The sequence below is a fragment of the Parasteatoda tepidariorum genome, chromosome 2 (genome assembly GCF_982258835.1).
Source record: "Parasteatoda tepidariorum strain Cologne lab strain chromosome 2, Ptep-v5.0, whole genome shotgun sequence".
Classification (NCBI taxonomy): domain Eukaryota; kingdom Metazoa; phylum Arthropoda; class Arachnida; order Araneae; family Theridiidae; genus Parasteatoda; species Parasteatoda tepidariorum.
This window is the reverse complement of record NC_141756.1, coordinates 43464598-43479228: the sequence shown is the minus strand read 5'-3', so window position 1 is coordinate 43479228 and position 14631 is coordinate 43464598. Positions and strand designations below refer to the sequence as shown.

Sequence of the window (14631 nt, the reverse complement as noted above, 5' to 3'; positions counted from 1 at the left end):
TTTCATAACTATAAACTAAACAAAATGCAAAGTGTTTAAAATAAGAAGAACCCACATTGAACTGATCATAAAGTCACGGTTCCCAGTAGACCACTAAAATCAAGTATCAATGGTTGCCGTCAGTGAGCGGGTGGTTGACCATTTCGATCAGCCCGTGTAGGTGCGTTAGATACCGAGAAAGTGCGATATTGGTCCTCGTTGAACAGTTCCTACCCTAAGTGCGGGACTTCGCGCAGGTAATTAGAATAGCAAGACGGGAAACCATCTACCGAGGATTAAAATTGTGACGGCATGTCTTCAGATCATTCTCAGGGATATTTCTCAGACCTACGCCAATAGCTCAGTGTGCAGCTCATCTGCATATAGTACTACGTTAAAATAGTACTGTCACTATTACTCAAAAAATAAGTATAAAATAATTTTAAAAATTTATAATTATAAAGTAAGGATAGTGGTTTTTTAAAGGAGAGTGCACCCATTTAAAATTTATTTTAAAATGCAGATCTCTAATGTAAAACTAGACTCCAAATTATTCTAAACAAGACTCTATGTTGCATGAAGCGCACATTTATATTCCATTTTTCTGAGTTGGCGTGTCTGAATGCGTGTGCACTTCAGAGTTAGCGACACTTGTCGCATTTGCACCAGTCGTTTCAATTGATGCATCAGAGTCTATTTGTAAACTATCTTCTAAATCTGTGATTCCAGTATTTTCTAGTCTATTTACATCAGATGCATTTTTAGATTTCTGTTCATGTTTTTCAATGTTAGTACCAGACTGAGTTGCTTTTAATCCCGGACTTTCCATTTTTTCAACCATTTCAGTTTCGTTTTTCCCAATTGATGGAAAATGGTAAAAATTAGGCTTTTCTGTTTCAGATTCCTGTTTAATAATCTCACTGTTATTAGTCGCTTGGACATCTGCGCCAACACTATTGCAGTAGCTAGAATCAAAATTGGATGTTTCTAATGTATTGGCATTATTTTCATTTGTCTCGCTAGGTGGAGCAAAGCTAAAGAGACGAGTTTCTGGATTCATTTGTCGGAAATTTTCCTCCGACCTTCTTTCGATATTTTCATTTTCATTAGAGGAATCTTCACTTAAATGTCCCAAAATACCCAATATAAGTGGTAGCGCAAGATGCAATATATTCTGCGTCTGGGAATTATTTGGCTGCGTTTCTGACTCTGCTTGTGCTTCGCCACACAAATCAGATTGAAGAGTTTCGTTGTGTTGATGCGTTTCTGTAGAGGAATTATCGCTATTTGTTTGTGCTATCTCGGTAATGATCGTAAGAGTACCACTTGAAGGCTGATGATTTGGGGTAACCAGAAACGAATTTAAAATATTTTGAGACATTTGAGTTCTTGGGGGAATGGTGGCAGCTTGACTTTCTGCTGTTCTCAGATTGTGCAAATATCTTTCATTGTCTGGCTCTAATTGTACGGCTTGTTGAAAGCACCTTAAAGCTTTCCTCGGTTGTTCCATCATAGCGTAAGCTTGACCCATTCTACCAAAGGCCTTAGCATAATCTGGATTTAGAGCCAACGCCTCCTTGCAATCCTCGATTGCATCGTGGTAATTCTGCAAAGCTATGTTTGCTCCAGCACGATTGCAGAAGTATATTGCATTCCATTTATCAAGTTCAATCGCTTGTGTGTAAGCTGCAACGGCTTCTGCGTAATGGTGTTCAGCCATTTTCTCATTGCCTTCATTCTTCAACCGTTCAGCCTGCAGTCGATCTTTAACTGTGGGTGGGTGAATAATTTGATTAAACACGTCAATTAGCGGTCGACGAACTCTTCGATTTCTGGGGTTGTGACTTTCTAATCCGTAAGCTATTTCTAGACACTCTATTGCAATATCCAAGCTATCTCTGTCTTCAGAAGTCAAGTCATCCCTGCTGTTAAGCTCACCCCTTAAAAATTCAACTATTGCATCAACCAATTGTCTATTTTCAGCTTCATCTGACATTTGAATCTACTGAATCATTTCAATGTTTATATTAGATTAGACAGTGTTATTTTAAACTTGGATACTTTAAAATGAAATGCACTGTAGTTAGAATCCTACTTATGCCAATCATGAAATAATATCAATATTTTTGTTAATAAAGATCTAGTAATATTATACTTTATTATGAACTGATTATGCAATTGCAGATGTTGTATATAGGACCTTTGATCACAGTTAAAATTATTTTCTATCCATGACATGACACCAACCAACTGATTATGCCTGGTTTGGATTGAATGTAGGGTTTAGTGGTACAAAATCAAAAAGAGGACATTCTGCGACAGCAAGTTCAAACGTCAAAGCGCATACACAACTTTAAATATCGTACGATTATAACTGATAAAATGGTATTAGTTGGTAAATAGAATCAGATAAAAGGTATAAATATAATCAAATTAAAAGTATGACTACGGTATAAAAAGTACGAAGTAAAATGGTACGAAGGTGATAAGATGTTTGTAAAAGTGTATAAAATTGTAGCTGTATTGAAACATTTTTATACAATTTAAAATACCAGCAGCACTTAAAAATCAAAAAATTTTAGGATCATGCGAGACGCCTAACAAATCTTCAAGAGTTAAAATATAACTACTGTAAAAGGTAAGACGATGACGGTTAAAAGATGGACATATTATTAAAATGTGATGAATCGATAGAGAAACATTGCAAGTACTGCATTAAGGAGGAAGCTTTCCAAACAGTTAATGGAGGTGTGTTAAGCGGAATTGACCGAATTGAAGACGTGAAAGTTTTACATCAGCACTACGCAAGGGTAACACTGGCAAAGATTCGAAATCGGATTTGAAGCTATGCAGTTAATTAAAAACGCTGAGTACCCACTGTTGTTGCCATAATTATGTCACAAATAAATTTCCTGCCAGAGAAAGCTATGGAGAAAGTTAAAACAGATGTTTCAGATCATGTAGCTGAGTAAGCTAGATCATTCCCTGGAATACCAACATGACTCGGTACCCTGCAAAATAAAATCTAAAAGCAATTCTTCTAAAGAGTGGTTAAGAAATATATAATGAAACATAAAATTGAATAAGTATCACAGTGAAATTTTTCTGATTGGCTCAAAACGTTTATACTTTCGAAGTATATGCAATACTTCCGAGTAGCGCGTGAGGAGATTAGTCGTAGTGCCAGTAGGATAGAAACAGCTTTAGCAGTGAAGACGGAGCAAATCTCGGGAATTTAGTAGCTGTACGTGACGTCAGCAATGATGACACCACACCCAATATATCCGGGAGATTTTGAGCCATCTGTATGGATAGGGACATAATAAGAAACTGATGACGAAGAGAAAAGAAAAGTTGTTGAAATATGGTTGGTGATACAAGTGATTTATTAGATGTACGAAATAGAGAATAAAAGTTATATGGTGAAACAGTCTAAGGTGAAATAAGCAGGTAGTCTACCGATTGTGATGGTGAATCAAAAATAGCAAATATTTGAATATGTGAACGCTTGCGAGCTTTAATGGGGAAAACATGGGAAGGTCGAGCAGCTTGGCGCATAAACTTATAGGCGCATTAAACTTGTTTGGGTATCATCATGTTGAAAAGGGTGTTAGGCAGAAGTCATGATACATTAGTGATGTATCAAGAACAGTTGCAATCTATGTAGATCCAGATGACAGACGCTGATTGCGCCAGTAATCATTATAGAAATGCCTTAGATTATCTTTTAGGGCCAGAGAAAAATGGAAAAATTGGAATCACAAAATTAGACCAGTAGTCTTTATGTAAGGTCGATACATAGTATTTAGTAACTGTAAAATGCATCACACTAATATACACCTCACTGATCTCTCAAGGGATTTCTGCAAGCTTACATGTGATGAAGGAGACAGCCATATCCTACACTCTAAAAACTGTACCTCTTAAATAAAAGGCACGAGCTAAATGTACCCTTTATTTGCTCGCGTTAGTGGCACATAACTAATGTGCCTTTAAAAATGAGAGCCACCACAAGAAATTAAAGGCACCAAAGCAAACGCGAGTCAATGCTTGGTACGAAAGGATTTTTCCGGTTCCTTGTATCTCTCAAATGGGCTTCCCTTCTTTTTCTTCGGTACGATGTAACGGAGAAGAAGCGCATGCTCACATCAATGAAATATTTTATGACGAAATACAAATAATAAAAGCAGACGATAAAATTAGAACACTAGAAAGTTGTTGATTTTTTAGAATTAGTTTTGTGTGGAATTTGAGTTTTCATATTACCCGTTACGGGTTTATCTAGTTTGTTTTATGATATTTTATCTATCCCGTTACGGGTGAGTTTTCATATATCCCGCTACGGGCACTTTTTCTAGTTTCCTTTATAAGATTTAACTATCCCGTTACGGGTACTTTATATTTGTTATTGTATTTGTTGTGGTGTGAAATAAATGTTTTTATAAAAAAACTGAACAGTTCTTTAATATAGCTTGATACGCTACAGCTATGTATTTAAATGGTGGTAGCGGTGGGATCCGTTCCAGAAATGTTTTATTAAGTTTTTGAAAGAATTGGTGACAAATATTATTGTAGGATTTCCTACTTTAGAAAAAATTAGTGAATGAGATGTTTAAAATTGATGCCAAGAAGTGTGGAATTCGACGGTACTTCGAACCAGGGCTAAAGAGAATAGAAGGGCTAGTTCACTCCGCTCTTAGAGCTGAAGCTACGATTTCCCTCCTCATGACGTCACTGTGTCCACAGATCTCGGAGATCGCAAGCAAAGATATGATAACTTCGCATCTTTCTCTTTGTAAAAATAAGTTAGACTTTTTCTGGTTATTAGCCTTCGAACTTTACCTAATTAACACATTATTTCCGTTCATAAACATAGTTCAAAAAAAACTTTCTTGGTTATTATATTAAAAAAAATACCATTTTAAACTTATAAAAATGTTTTGCTAGTTGGTGAAAATGACACGATAAATACTTTATTTTAAAAAGTTCAGTTTTAACTTTAACTATTAAGAAAAATGAAGGCATATATCGACACTTTTTTTTATCTACATATTCTTTTATAACGATAAGTTAAGTTAAATTTAGAATCCCTGATTTTAAAATATGTCGTTAATAGCAATTTGTTCATACTTAATCATTAGGAAACATCAACTTTAAACGCTAATTACAGAACCAAAATAATAATTTAGATTCATAATGAAATTAGAAATTTTACAATTGTTTATAGACATTTAAATTTATGATGATATAATTTATAGATATTTAAATTGAAGAGAATATAATTTTTTTAAAAAATCATAAATATTTAGAATAACTACATTAAAAAATATGTTATAAAATTAGGAGAATTTCAACTATATACCATATATTTTATTTATACTTTTTATTTACATTTTAATTATCTTTGACTTTATCCATTTTTTGATTCTTTCACCTGCCTTTCTTTATGAAGTAACGAGGCGGTTTCTATTTAGATAATGAATTTTTATAAAAGTTCTTTACGACAGAATAAACGTATTGCTGTTTTATATTAACTGTGTCATTTCGGAATCCATTCTTTACATAGTTGTTCATTTACTTTAGGGAACACACGAAAAATTATACATTTTCCTTTTGTTTTTGTATCAGAATTTTTGCAAGTTGCAATCGTGCAAGCTGGCATTTCGATAATAGTTTTAAATTCTTGTAAATTCACTGCAAAAACTGAGGAAAGTCATTATAGAAAATAACAAATGTCTTAGAATATCTCGCAAAAATAAATGATCCAATATTAGTTAGAGCTAGTAAGGCCAAACGCTCCGTTCTTGAAGTAAAAGTGCGAGCTTTGCGCCAAAGTGACGTCACTAGAGTTACGTCGGAGGATCGGCGCGGCGAGAGATACTTCAAAGGAGTGAACCAGCCCTTCTATTCTCTTTAGCCCTGACTTCGAACTCTTTGAACAGAAAGCAAAGAGATTTAGTGTGAATTTCGATCTTTGGTTTCCGTGTGCTTTACAGCTTATTCCTGCTGAAAGGTCAGAAATTTATGATGATAATTATTATTACTTTAAAGAAAATCTCATTGCCAATTTTCAGTATGATCCACAAGCTATTCCGTGTAATAACGATCGCCAGAAAGAGCATTTTAATGAGAAATGGAATTCGCCAAGCATTGTGAAGAAATTTAGATCTGAACGTGAATGTTTCTATTGTGGTGAAATAGGACATTTTAAGAAATACTGTAGACATCGAAATTCGGATTATAGAAAAGAGAATTATATCCGATTGTTGTAATCGAGTTTAAGCACGAAAGTAATTTTTATTTTAATAACATTTATAAAACAAATGCATGTTTAATGATTGGGGCAAAAATGCAGAATTTCACGTTTTTTAAAATACAATAAAAAAAAATTCTGAATTAAACTTTCCAAAAAAATTGCAGAAGGCTTTTCATAAATTCTGAGCTCAAATAAAATCATCGATTAAATAATATTAAGTACAGTTAGTTCTAAAAAAAATTGAAAGCTAATGTTCCCAAAATGGGAATGATGACACCTAACGAGTTAATATGCTTCGCCAAAATCTGGAATTTCAAAAAATTCATTTCAATGGAAAGAAATCTTTCATTTTACACTTGTTAAGTCATTTGTTTAAGCATATTTCATATTATAAAATATCCAAGTTGACAAAATCTACATCTATCATTTTAAAATATTCTATGTAAGTTCTATATTTTTCCATATTTGTGCAACTGTATACATCATATTGCAACTGTTACTAAATTATGTAAAATTGTTCTTTATGTGTGAAAATAAAACATATTAGATTTCATGATATTTAGTGTTCAATTTTGATCCTTATAAAACTATTTTATGAAATCTCTAAATATTTAAAAAATATCTAAATTTATAATAAATTTCCATTTTGAGGATGCTTTTTTGAAAAGAAAAAAAATCCATGAATTATATTGACTTGGCTTAACAGAAATAAACATTATCTTTTTGTACCTATATCTGATTAGAAAAGCATCATTGTAGTTGTTGAAGTATTATTAAACACTACATAATTAAAGAAATGGTATAAATTTGCATATTTTATAATTGTCTATGAAAAAGCCTTAGATGGAATCCCTTGAAATGATCACTTTAAAGTGGCCAATATTCAAAGAATTGAGAAATGATTTTCATTAAGAATTATTATAATTAATATCTTGGTAATAGTGTAAACCAAATCGAAAGTCCCTTTTTATATGAAGTGCTAGCAAATTACAAATAGGTAAAAAAAAAATGTGTTCAAATCTGGTAAATAACAGGTTTTGGTACCACTAAATGCTTGTTTCAATGAGCGGTACATAAAAGCAAAATCTAAGGTACAATGTACCTTTCAAGTTAAGAGGTACATCTGATTTTGCCTCTGAAATCAGAGGTACATTGTGCCTTTCATTTTTAAAGGTACGTTGTGCCCTTAAAATTCAGAGGCACAAATGATCCAAATTTGCCTCTGAAATCAGAGGCACAGTTTTTAGAGTGTAGTGATCTTTTCTTTGCTTGATTTTACTAAATGGAGTGCCTAAAAATTTTATGCTTCGAATCCACTAAATTTTGCATTCATTTAACTAACTACAGTAGTTAAATAACTTAAATACATATCTGTTTTTGAATACATCAGAATAAAACAACATTAGGTATTTTGATTTTTTTCCATTTCAAGAAAATTTAAAAACAATCACCGCTTTATGAAACTAATTTTAAGAGGGAAACGGAATAATTGATAAATACTTTAAAAATCTGATTTGCATCAAAACACTTAAAAATTAGTGGCAAATTAACAGAATGGAAATGTGCATAAACGTCACCAAATCTAAAACTTCTATGTTAGTGACAATTCATTCGGCTTACCTTATATGACGTCTTCTTTATTTCGACAAAAAATAGATTAAAACTGTCAATAAAAAAAAGAAACTAGAGCTTGGAGAGAGAAACCGATTGGAGATCTCAAATCAACGCTACAAAAGTATTTAAAAACTATGTTGAAAATCTCATGCAACAGAAAGCAAAAAAAAGAAAAAGAAATGTTTCCCATAAGGCTAATTTTTTTAAAGCCATTTGGATGGTCGAAATTATTTTTAAAAACGCTTATACTGAACAAAAAGAGAAAAATACGTAGCTAACAGAGTAATAATAAACTCGTGGTGAAGTAAGTATCTTTTAATCATGAGGTTTCAGATCTAAAATCAACGTTGGACAACAACCCTTTTTCAGTTCTCATATAAGCTCCATTCATTTCCTTATCGAGTTTTCTTTTTCGCTCAAACAAATAGTTCAGCATTCTTTTATATTTATCTCGTTAAAGCTCTGTCAAATTTCTTCGTTTAAATAAATTTCTTTGTGCAACCATACAATAGAAATTCTGCAATATTAACAAATTAAAATTAATAAATTCAATATTATTAATAAATGGAAATTAGTAAATAAATATTAACCAATGCAATCTCAATTTCAAATGAAGCAGCAAAAAAAAAAAGGAAAGAAAGGCAAAATTTAATAGAGGACATGACATTTCAAAATAATTATTCAATATTTGAGTAAATTAATATTTTGAGAGAACCTATTTGAATACCTATATGAAAAGCAAAAATAATATTAAAAAAGGGCAATACCAAAAAAAAAAAATGTCTTATCCAACTGAGTCCTCAGGAGGATTTCATTTCTTGGCTTATATAAAAGTTCCATGACTTCGAGACGCTTTCCCGATCTTCATTTTATAACTATAGTGTCAGCTATTTGCTTTTGCAATCTTTAATACAATCTTCAATAGTGTCGCGAAGCGATGGCTCAGGGGATAGAGCATTCGCTTTCCAATGAGGTGAACCAGGTTCGAATTCCAGCGATGGCTAGTCGATACGAATTCCGCATCCGTCTTGCACCGACCACTGTACTGACGTAAAATATCCTCAGTGGTAGACCTATGATGAGTTAGAGTCCCCTTGCACTCAGGCTAACCGTGGTAGGTTTTCGTGCTTTGCCTCTCCATCTAACGCAAATGCTGGTAAGTTCAACCAAAAAGTCCTCCACAAAGGGAACTTTCTCCCAATACTTGATCTAGAAATTCCCTTATCTTCTGAATTGGATTAAAAATTACAAGCCTACAGAGTTGAACATTACTAATCGTAAATTTAAAGAAAATGGGTTGACTGTTCAACGACGGTTATAAAATAAAATAAAATTCATAATGTCATTTCATGCAGCATAGCCGCTTCAGAATATTGGGATCTAAGCCGAAAATTTCGTTCAATGAATTCAATGCAACAGAAATTTTCTCTCTCACAGAAAATCAAATATATTTTATTTTTGAATAAAACGTATTTAAATATGAATATATGAATCTTTTAGACACTTAATAGGGATAATTGATAGTGAGCCTAGAGTAATACTAGATTATCTATAAGTAATGTATTAACATATTTCTTTTCAAAAAAGCTGCTAATCATTATTATTTTTTGTATCACCTCAGAACTAGGAAGGAACACATTTAAAAAGAGATTTTAGCAGTTTGAACGCATAAAAATTTCTGAAGTATTTTATTGGGCATAACTAGTTTGTATCAAAGTAAATATATGTGATACACAGATCCGTTTTAATTTAATTTTAAAATTAGTTTCTTTGGATGCTGCACCCATTAATCAAACAAAAAAGAACACAATGCTGATTACATACTATATAAACAGTATGTAAATTTCGAAAATATGTGATTAAGGTATTACCATTTTAGAATCAATTTTGGTAAAGTATTTTATAGTCGAGCTGTGTATTTTCTTGTAATATTGATAATTAATGCCCATATTCACTTTTTAAAGTTCAAACACGAGGCAAAAAAGCAGTTATCATTGAAATAAATTCGTGGTTACCCTATACTGCTACAATGCTAATTCGAAATTTTTTTTTTGTAGCTTTTTTCGCAATCAAAAATGTTATTTTTGAAAATTAGCGAAAAGATAATGGAATGTAAGGGAAAGGAAGAAAGAAAATGTAAGGGAATGTTTTAACTAACATTATGTAATCATTAAAAAAAAAAATTCAAAAATATTAACGCATAAATAAATGAATAAAAATGAACTATAAGGCTCCGATTCTCTGAAAAGAAATGTTTTAAAACATTATTTCTCCAAAATAATTTTCCAAAAGTAATCAAACTACAAAACAAAGCAATAAAAAGTAGTGATAGAATGAAGCAAGTCACAGGTTGCGCCCTTCCGTGCCACCCTAACCTCAAAGGTTAAGGTGCTGCGGCACGCTTCACGAGTAGGGGGTGCCCCGTTCACTAGTCGACTATCAAGTGACCTTAAGATCATCAGGAAGGTCATCATTTTACTCCCTCACTCTCGCGTGGCATTTCTCACTTGCCGCCAAGACTTAAGACAGTCAAATATTATACACAATAAGAGCGTGCGCACGAAAATCGTGAGCTCTCATTGGAGCACGGAGAGTACTTATCCACCAATCCGGAGATGCATTTTAGGGAAAAGCACGATAACAAAAAATAAAAGAAATGAGTGGTGGATTCGAACCCGGATGCAGAATGTGATTTCGTGACATTTGCTGAAGATTTCTGTCGTGCTAAGTGTGATTTGCTTTTTAAATCATTCCAAATCGTGACGTTTACCTTGAGTTAGAACAAATGTTGAAACGGAATTTTCGTATTACTTAAAGATTATTTCTTTTTAGAAATTCTTGGAATAGATAATTTGCACAATTAATTACATTTAGTTGAAATTACAACTTTTGTCTGCTCGTTCATGCTAACAAAGAATTCAATTGAAATCACGAGAATTATTTTTCATTTTTACATTATTATCAGTTCTAGGTTTAGTTTTAAATCATAATTTTAATACTACTATGTAGATGTTTGTTGACCACATATTTAGTAATAACATAAAATGGAAAATCAAATTTAACCGAATAAATAGTTTATATGCCATTCTCTAAGGTATGAAAAAATGACAGACTTTCCTCATATTTACCAAATTTTACAGTGAGTTTTACCAAAATCATTACCAAAGTGCCTCAGTAAAATTACCGAGAATTTTGATATTCCCATAGAGTCAGAAGCAATGTAAATTTTACCATATTCTGGTAGTTTTTGCTCAGTGAAATAACAAAAATGCTTTTTGCGAATTTTTATCCCGAAGTCTGCAATCACTTATTTTTTAAAAAATATTATGAAAATAGATTTGATAAGTTGCAAAATTGTTTGATAATTTGAAGTAAAATTGATATTTATTCGATTCTTAGTAATGGTGGAAAAAAATTCATATTGTCTTCTAAGCCATATTTCTAATATATAACATTTTGTAATTTCCATACTTTTCAAACATGCTTTCAATTTTGATTTAAATTTTTAAAAAAAATATTAATAAACGTTTCTAATTTTAAACTAAATTCCCAACGACAAACGATGCTCACAAATTTTAATAATTGAACACTGCAACGCCTTCTTTTACTCGAATTAATCTTATTTTGTTACATCAACACTCACTTTAAATATCACTTAAAGACTACAAAGCTCTTATTTGTTAGAATACATAATAAATTAAATAGATTAAAAGTAACATTTAAATGCATTTTGAGATAAAATGGCAAGTCACATACAACTAAAGAAATGCACAATATTTTTACTAAGCATTTAGAAATTTAAAATGCCAAAACATAAAGTGGAAAAAAATTGAATAAAAAGGAAGAAACAATTTTAAAAATAAAACTAAATGCAAACTATAAAATGAGAGTGAAATATTAAGCATTAAAATACAGTTCATCTTCCTCTTTTAAAAATTCATGCGTTATTTTTCTTTTTTTAATTACGCATGCATTTTTCAAATTACACTGTAATATGCTTGAAATAGTATGAATCGAGTTGTAATTAAATTTAATGATACAGTAATTATATTAAAGTGAAACATTTTTAAAATATCAGTTACAAATTAAATTTAGTTAAATGTCGTTTCACATTGAAGTGATGCGACTTTTTCGCTAATTAAATTAAATGTGTTTACCTGTTTTCGGTGTTTATAAAGCCTTTCGAGCAATGAGTTTCGAAATTTTTCAGCGTATCTCTAATTGCAGAATAATAAGTAAATAAATTACCTGTCCTCTAAATTCAAATCAAATTTATTGTTCCATTGGACTTCAAAAGTTTTTTTTCTTTTTTTAATATTTATATTTATTTAAAGGATTTAGCCTTGGTCGCTGCTGCTCTCCAATTCCCAAAGTACCCGAATCCAGCACGATTCGCTCAATCCATAATAGTCAAGATATATGGTTTATGAAGAAAAAAAATTTGGTACTATCCATAGCAATGCATTATTTAGTGGACAATATTTGATTTAATGTGAAATATAAGTAAATTAATCTTGTAGGAAGCAATAAAAATATTTTGATAAAGCATAAATTAGCAAGTTCGCGTTGAAAGGAAAAAAAAAGACGGTATGGATGGACACTAAATCTAAAAATCAGAATCTACAGAAGTATTTTTTCCCTGCACAAATTTCTGTGATAAAGCCAAAATTAATTTAACTTTTTATCAGAGAAACAAAACTTCGTAGAATAATAATAATAAAATAATTATTATTTTTATGTGACAGTGATATTATTAAATAAAAAGGTTGTCTCATATAATATATAGGGGAGAAAAAAAATGAAATGTCCTTAAGGGAAATTGAGAGTCGAGTTCTAGTCCGATTTGGATATAAAAAGCTATCTATGAATTACGAAGAAAGTTACATCGCATGGTTAAGAATATTTCAAAGTGATTTTTACGAAGGATTGAACTTCATTAGGTAAATCTTTTTATTTTTGAATAACTAGTGAGCTCTGTCCATGCTTACAACACTCACTAATCCCCTTAATTGCTCAACATTCATAATTGTTGCTTAAAAAAATTATAATAATTTTACGTAAGATAATTTTTTTAATATGTTAATCGTGATGAAATGAACAATTACCAGAATTTGAAAAAAATAATTAATCTCTTGGAAAAAAAATTAAACTTAGGTATAGAAAATGCATGACGACATGAAATGAAATAATTGAGAATAATTGAGAATTTTTCTCGTTAAATGTGTTTACCTGTATAGCTAAACACCCATTTGTTACTAATTTGAAAATGGGTTTTAATTTTCTTGACAAAATCTCAATGTATATATTTAGTTTTATTTTAATTTTATAGCTGCATTTCAGATCGAAAACGATACATACATGTAATAGTTAACATATATGTAATAGTATACATAATGACATAGTACATGTAATAGTTAATATTTCTCGAACTAACTACTGAGTGTATTTTTTCATTTCGTTGAGCTCCTAGTGCATGTTTTAAACTTCTTCGTAATTTCCTATTTTGAAAATCTCTTAGTTTTTGAGCTGCAAAACAAAGTGTAGCATAAATTCATGTAAATAAAAAAAGTTAACATTTATTTTACACATAAAAGTGAAATTGTAATAACTTGCAAATAAAGTGGAATTTCGAAAAAAAAGGCTAATTTGAAGTTTATAAATTAAAAATGTCTTTTTAATTCCATCAAAGTTTAAAACTGTAGTTCATTTTTAGCCCCATGCAGTTCATTTTTATCTGTTTTGACGAGAAACCTACATATTATTTTTACTTCAGTTCAAATTGTAAAAAAACTTTGGATACTAACAATCGCATGTTAAATCATTTTATATTTCATCGTACATCTTACGCAAGTTTCTACACATGTTCGAATAATCAAGTTTCTAAGTCTTTTAGTGTTTGAGGCAGAAAGCCATTTGTAATATGTTAAGCTGAACTCAAAAAGCAACATTGGCAAAGGTGAGTTTACAATTTTTTTAATTTTATTCTCATATTTATCATTTTTTTAATTCATTTATTTATTTACTATCAAAATATCTATTTTTATCATGGCGTCAAAAACAAGATTCACCAAATCTGTACTGAACACCGCTAAAAATCATGCACAAAACTATAAGACAAATACTGAAACAAGTAATAATAATAAAATAATTTCAATGTTTTAATTATATTTTGTTATATGTTTCCCTTCTTAGTAGCTTTACGCTATTAGACTAAGAAGAACACGCACTTAGTCGTTCATCCCATCAAATTAAATATTAACTGTATTTGGAATCATGTGGCATAATGCTGTTACTCTACTAAAACTCATAATAATTATAATTTTCCACAATCATGCTACTTTCTATTTTCAAGCTAATTTCTAAAGGACCATAAAAACCAAATTCCTGAGTATGATGCAGTTGTAATAGGAACCAAATTTACTCATAAAATACTTTGTAAGAGCATATTTCGTGCATATTAAAACTGCATCAATTTCTATAATGTCAGTACAGTAATACATGCTACCAAAATTAAGCATCATTGTCAATACTAGTATGAAGATTTTTTACGGCTATCCAGTACAAAAATGTAAATTCTCTCCCTGAATTTTGCGTTTTAACACATATTTTATTACTTTTTTTCTGCTAGTATCCAGTACCAAAATTAACTAAGCATTATTGACGTAAGAGTAGATGAGAAATGAGAGTTCTGCTCCACGGATCCACGGATCCGAGGATTCTGTAGGGGGCGTGGTCGAATGCGGGATCCGTAAGGGCTCGGGGGCGACCGGGATCCCCGGGGA

The 14631-nt window shown here is 31.2% G+C and overlaps 1 protein-coding gene across 1 annotated transcript; it reads right to left on the bottom strand.

The window, feature by feature from the left end:
• Positions 1 to 450: 450 nt before the first annotated feature.
• On the bottom strand, positions 451 to 2036 carry LOC107438592 (uncharacterized). The gene has a single exon (XM_016050907.4). The coding sequence runs from the start codon at positions 1973 to 1975 to the stop codon at positions 569 to 571; it is 1407 nt and encodes a 468-aa protein (XP_015906393.2). The 5' UTR covers positions 1976 to 2036; the 3' UTR covers positions 451 to 568.
• Positions 2037 to 14631: the final 12595 nt, after the last annotated feature.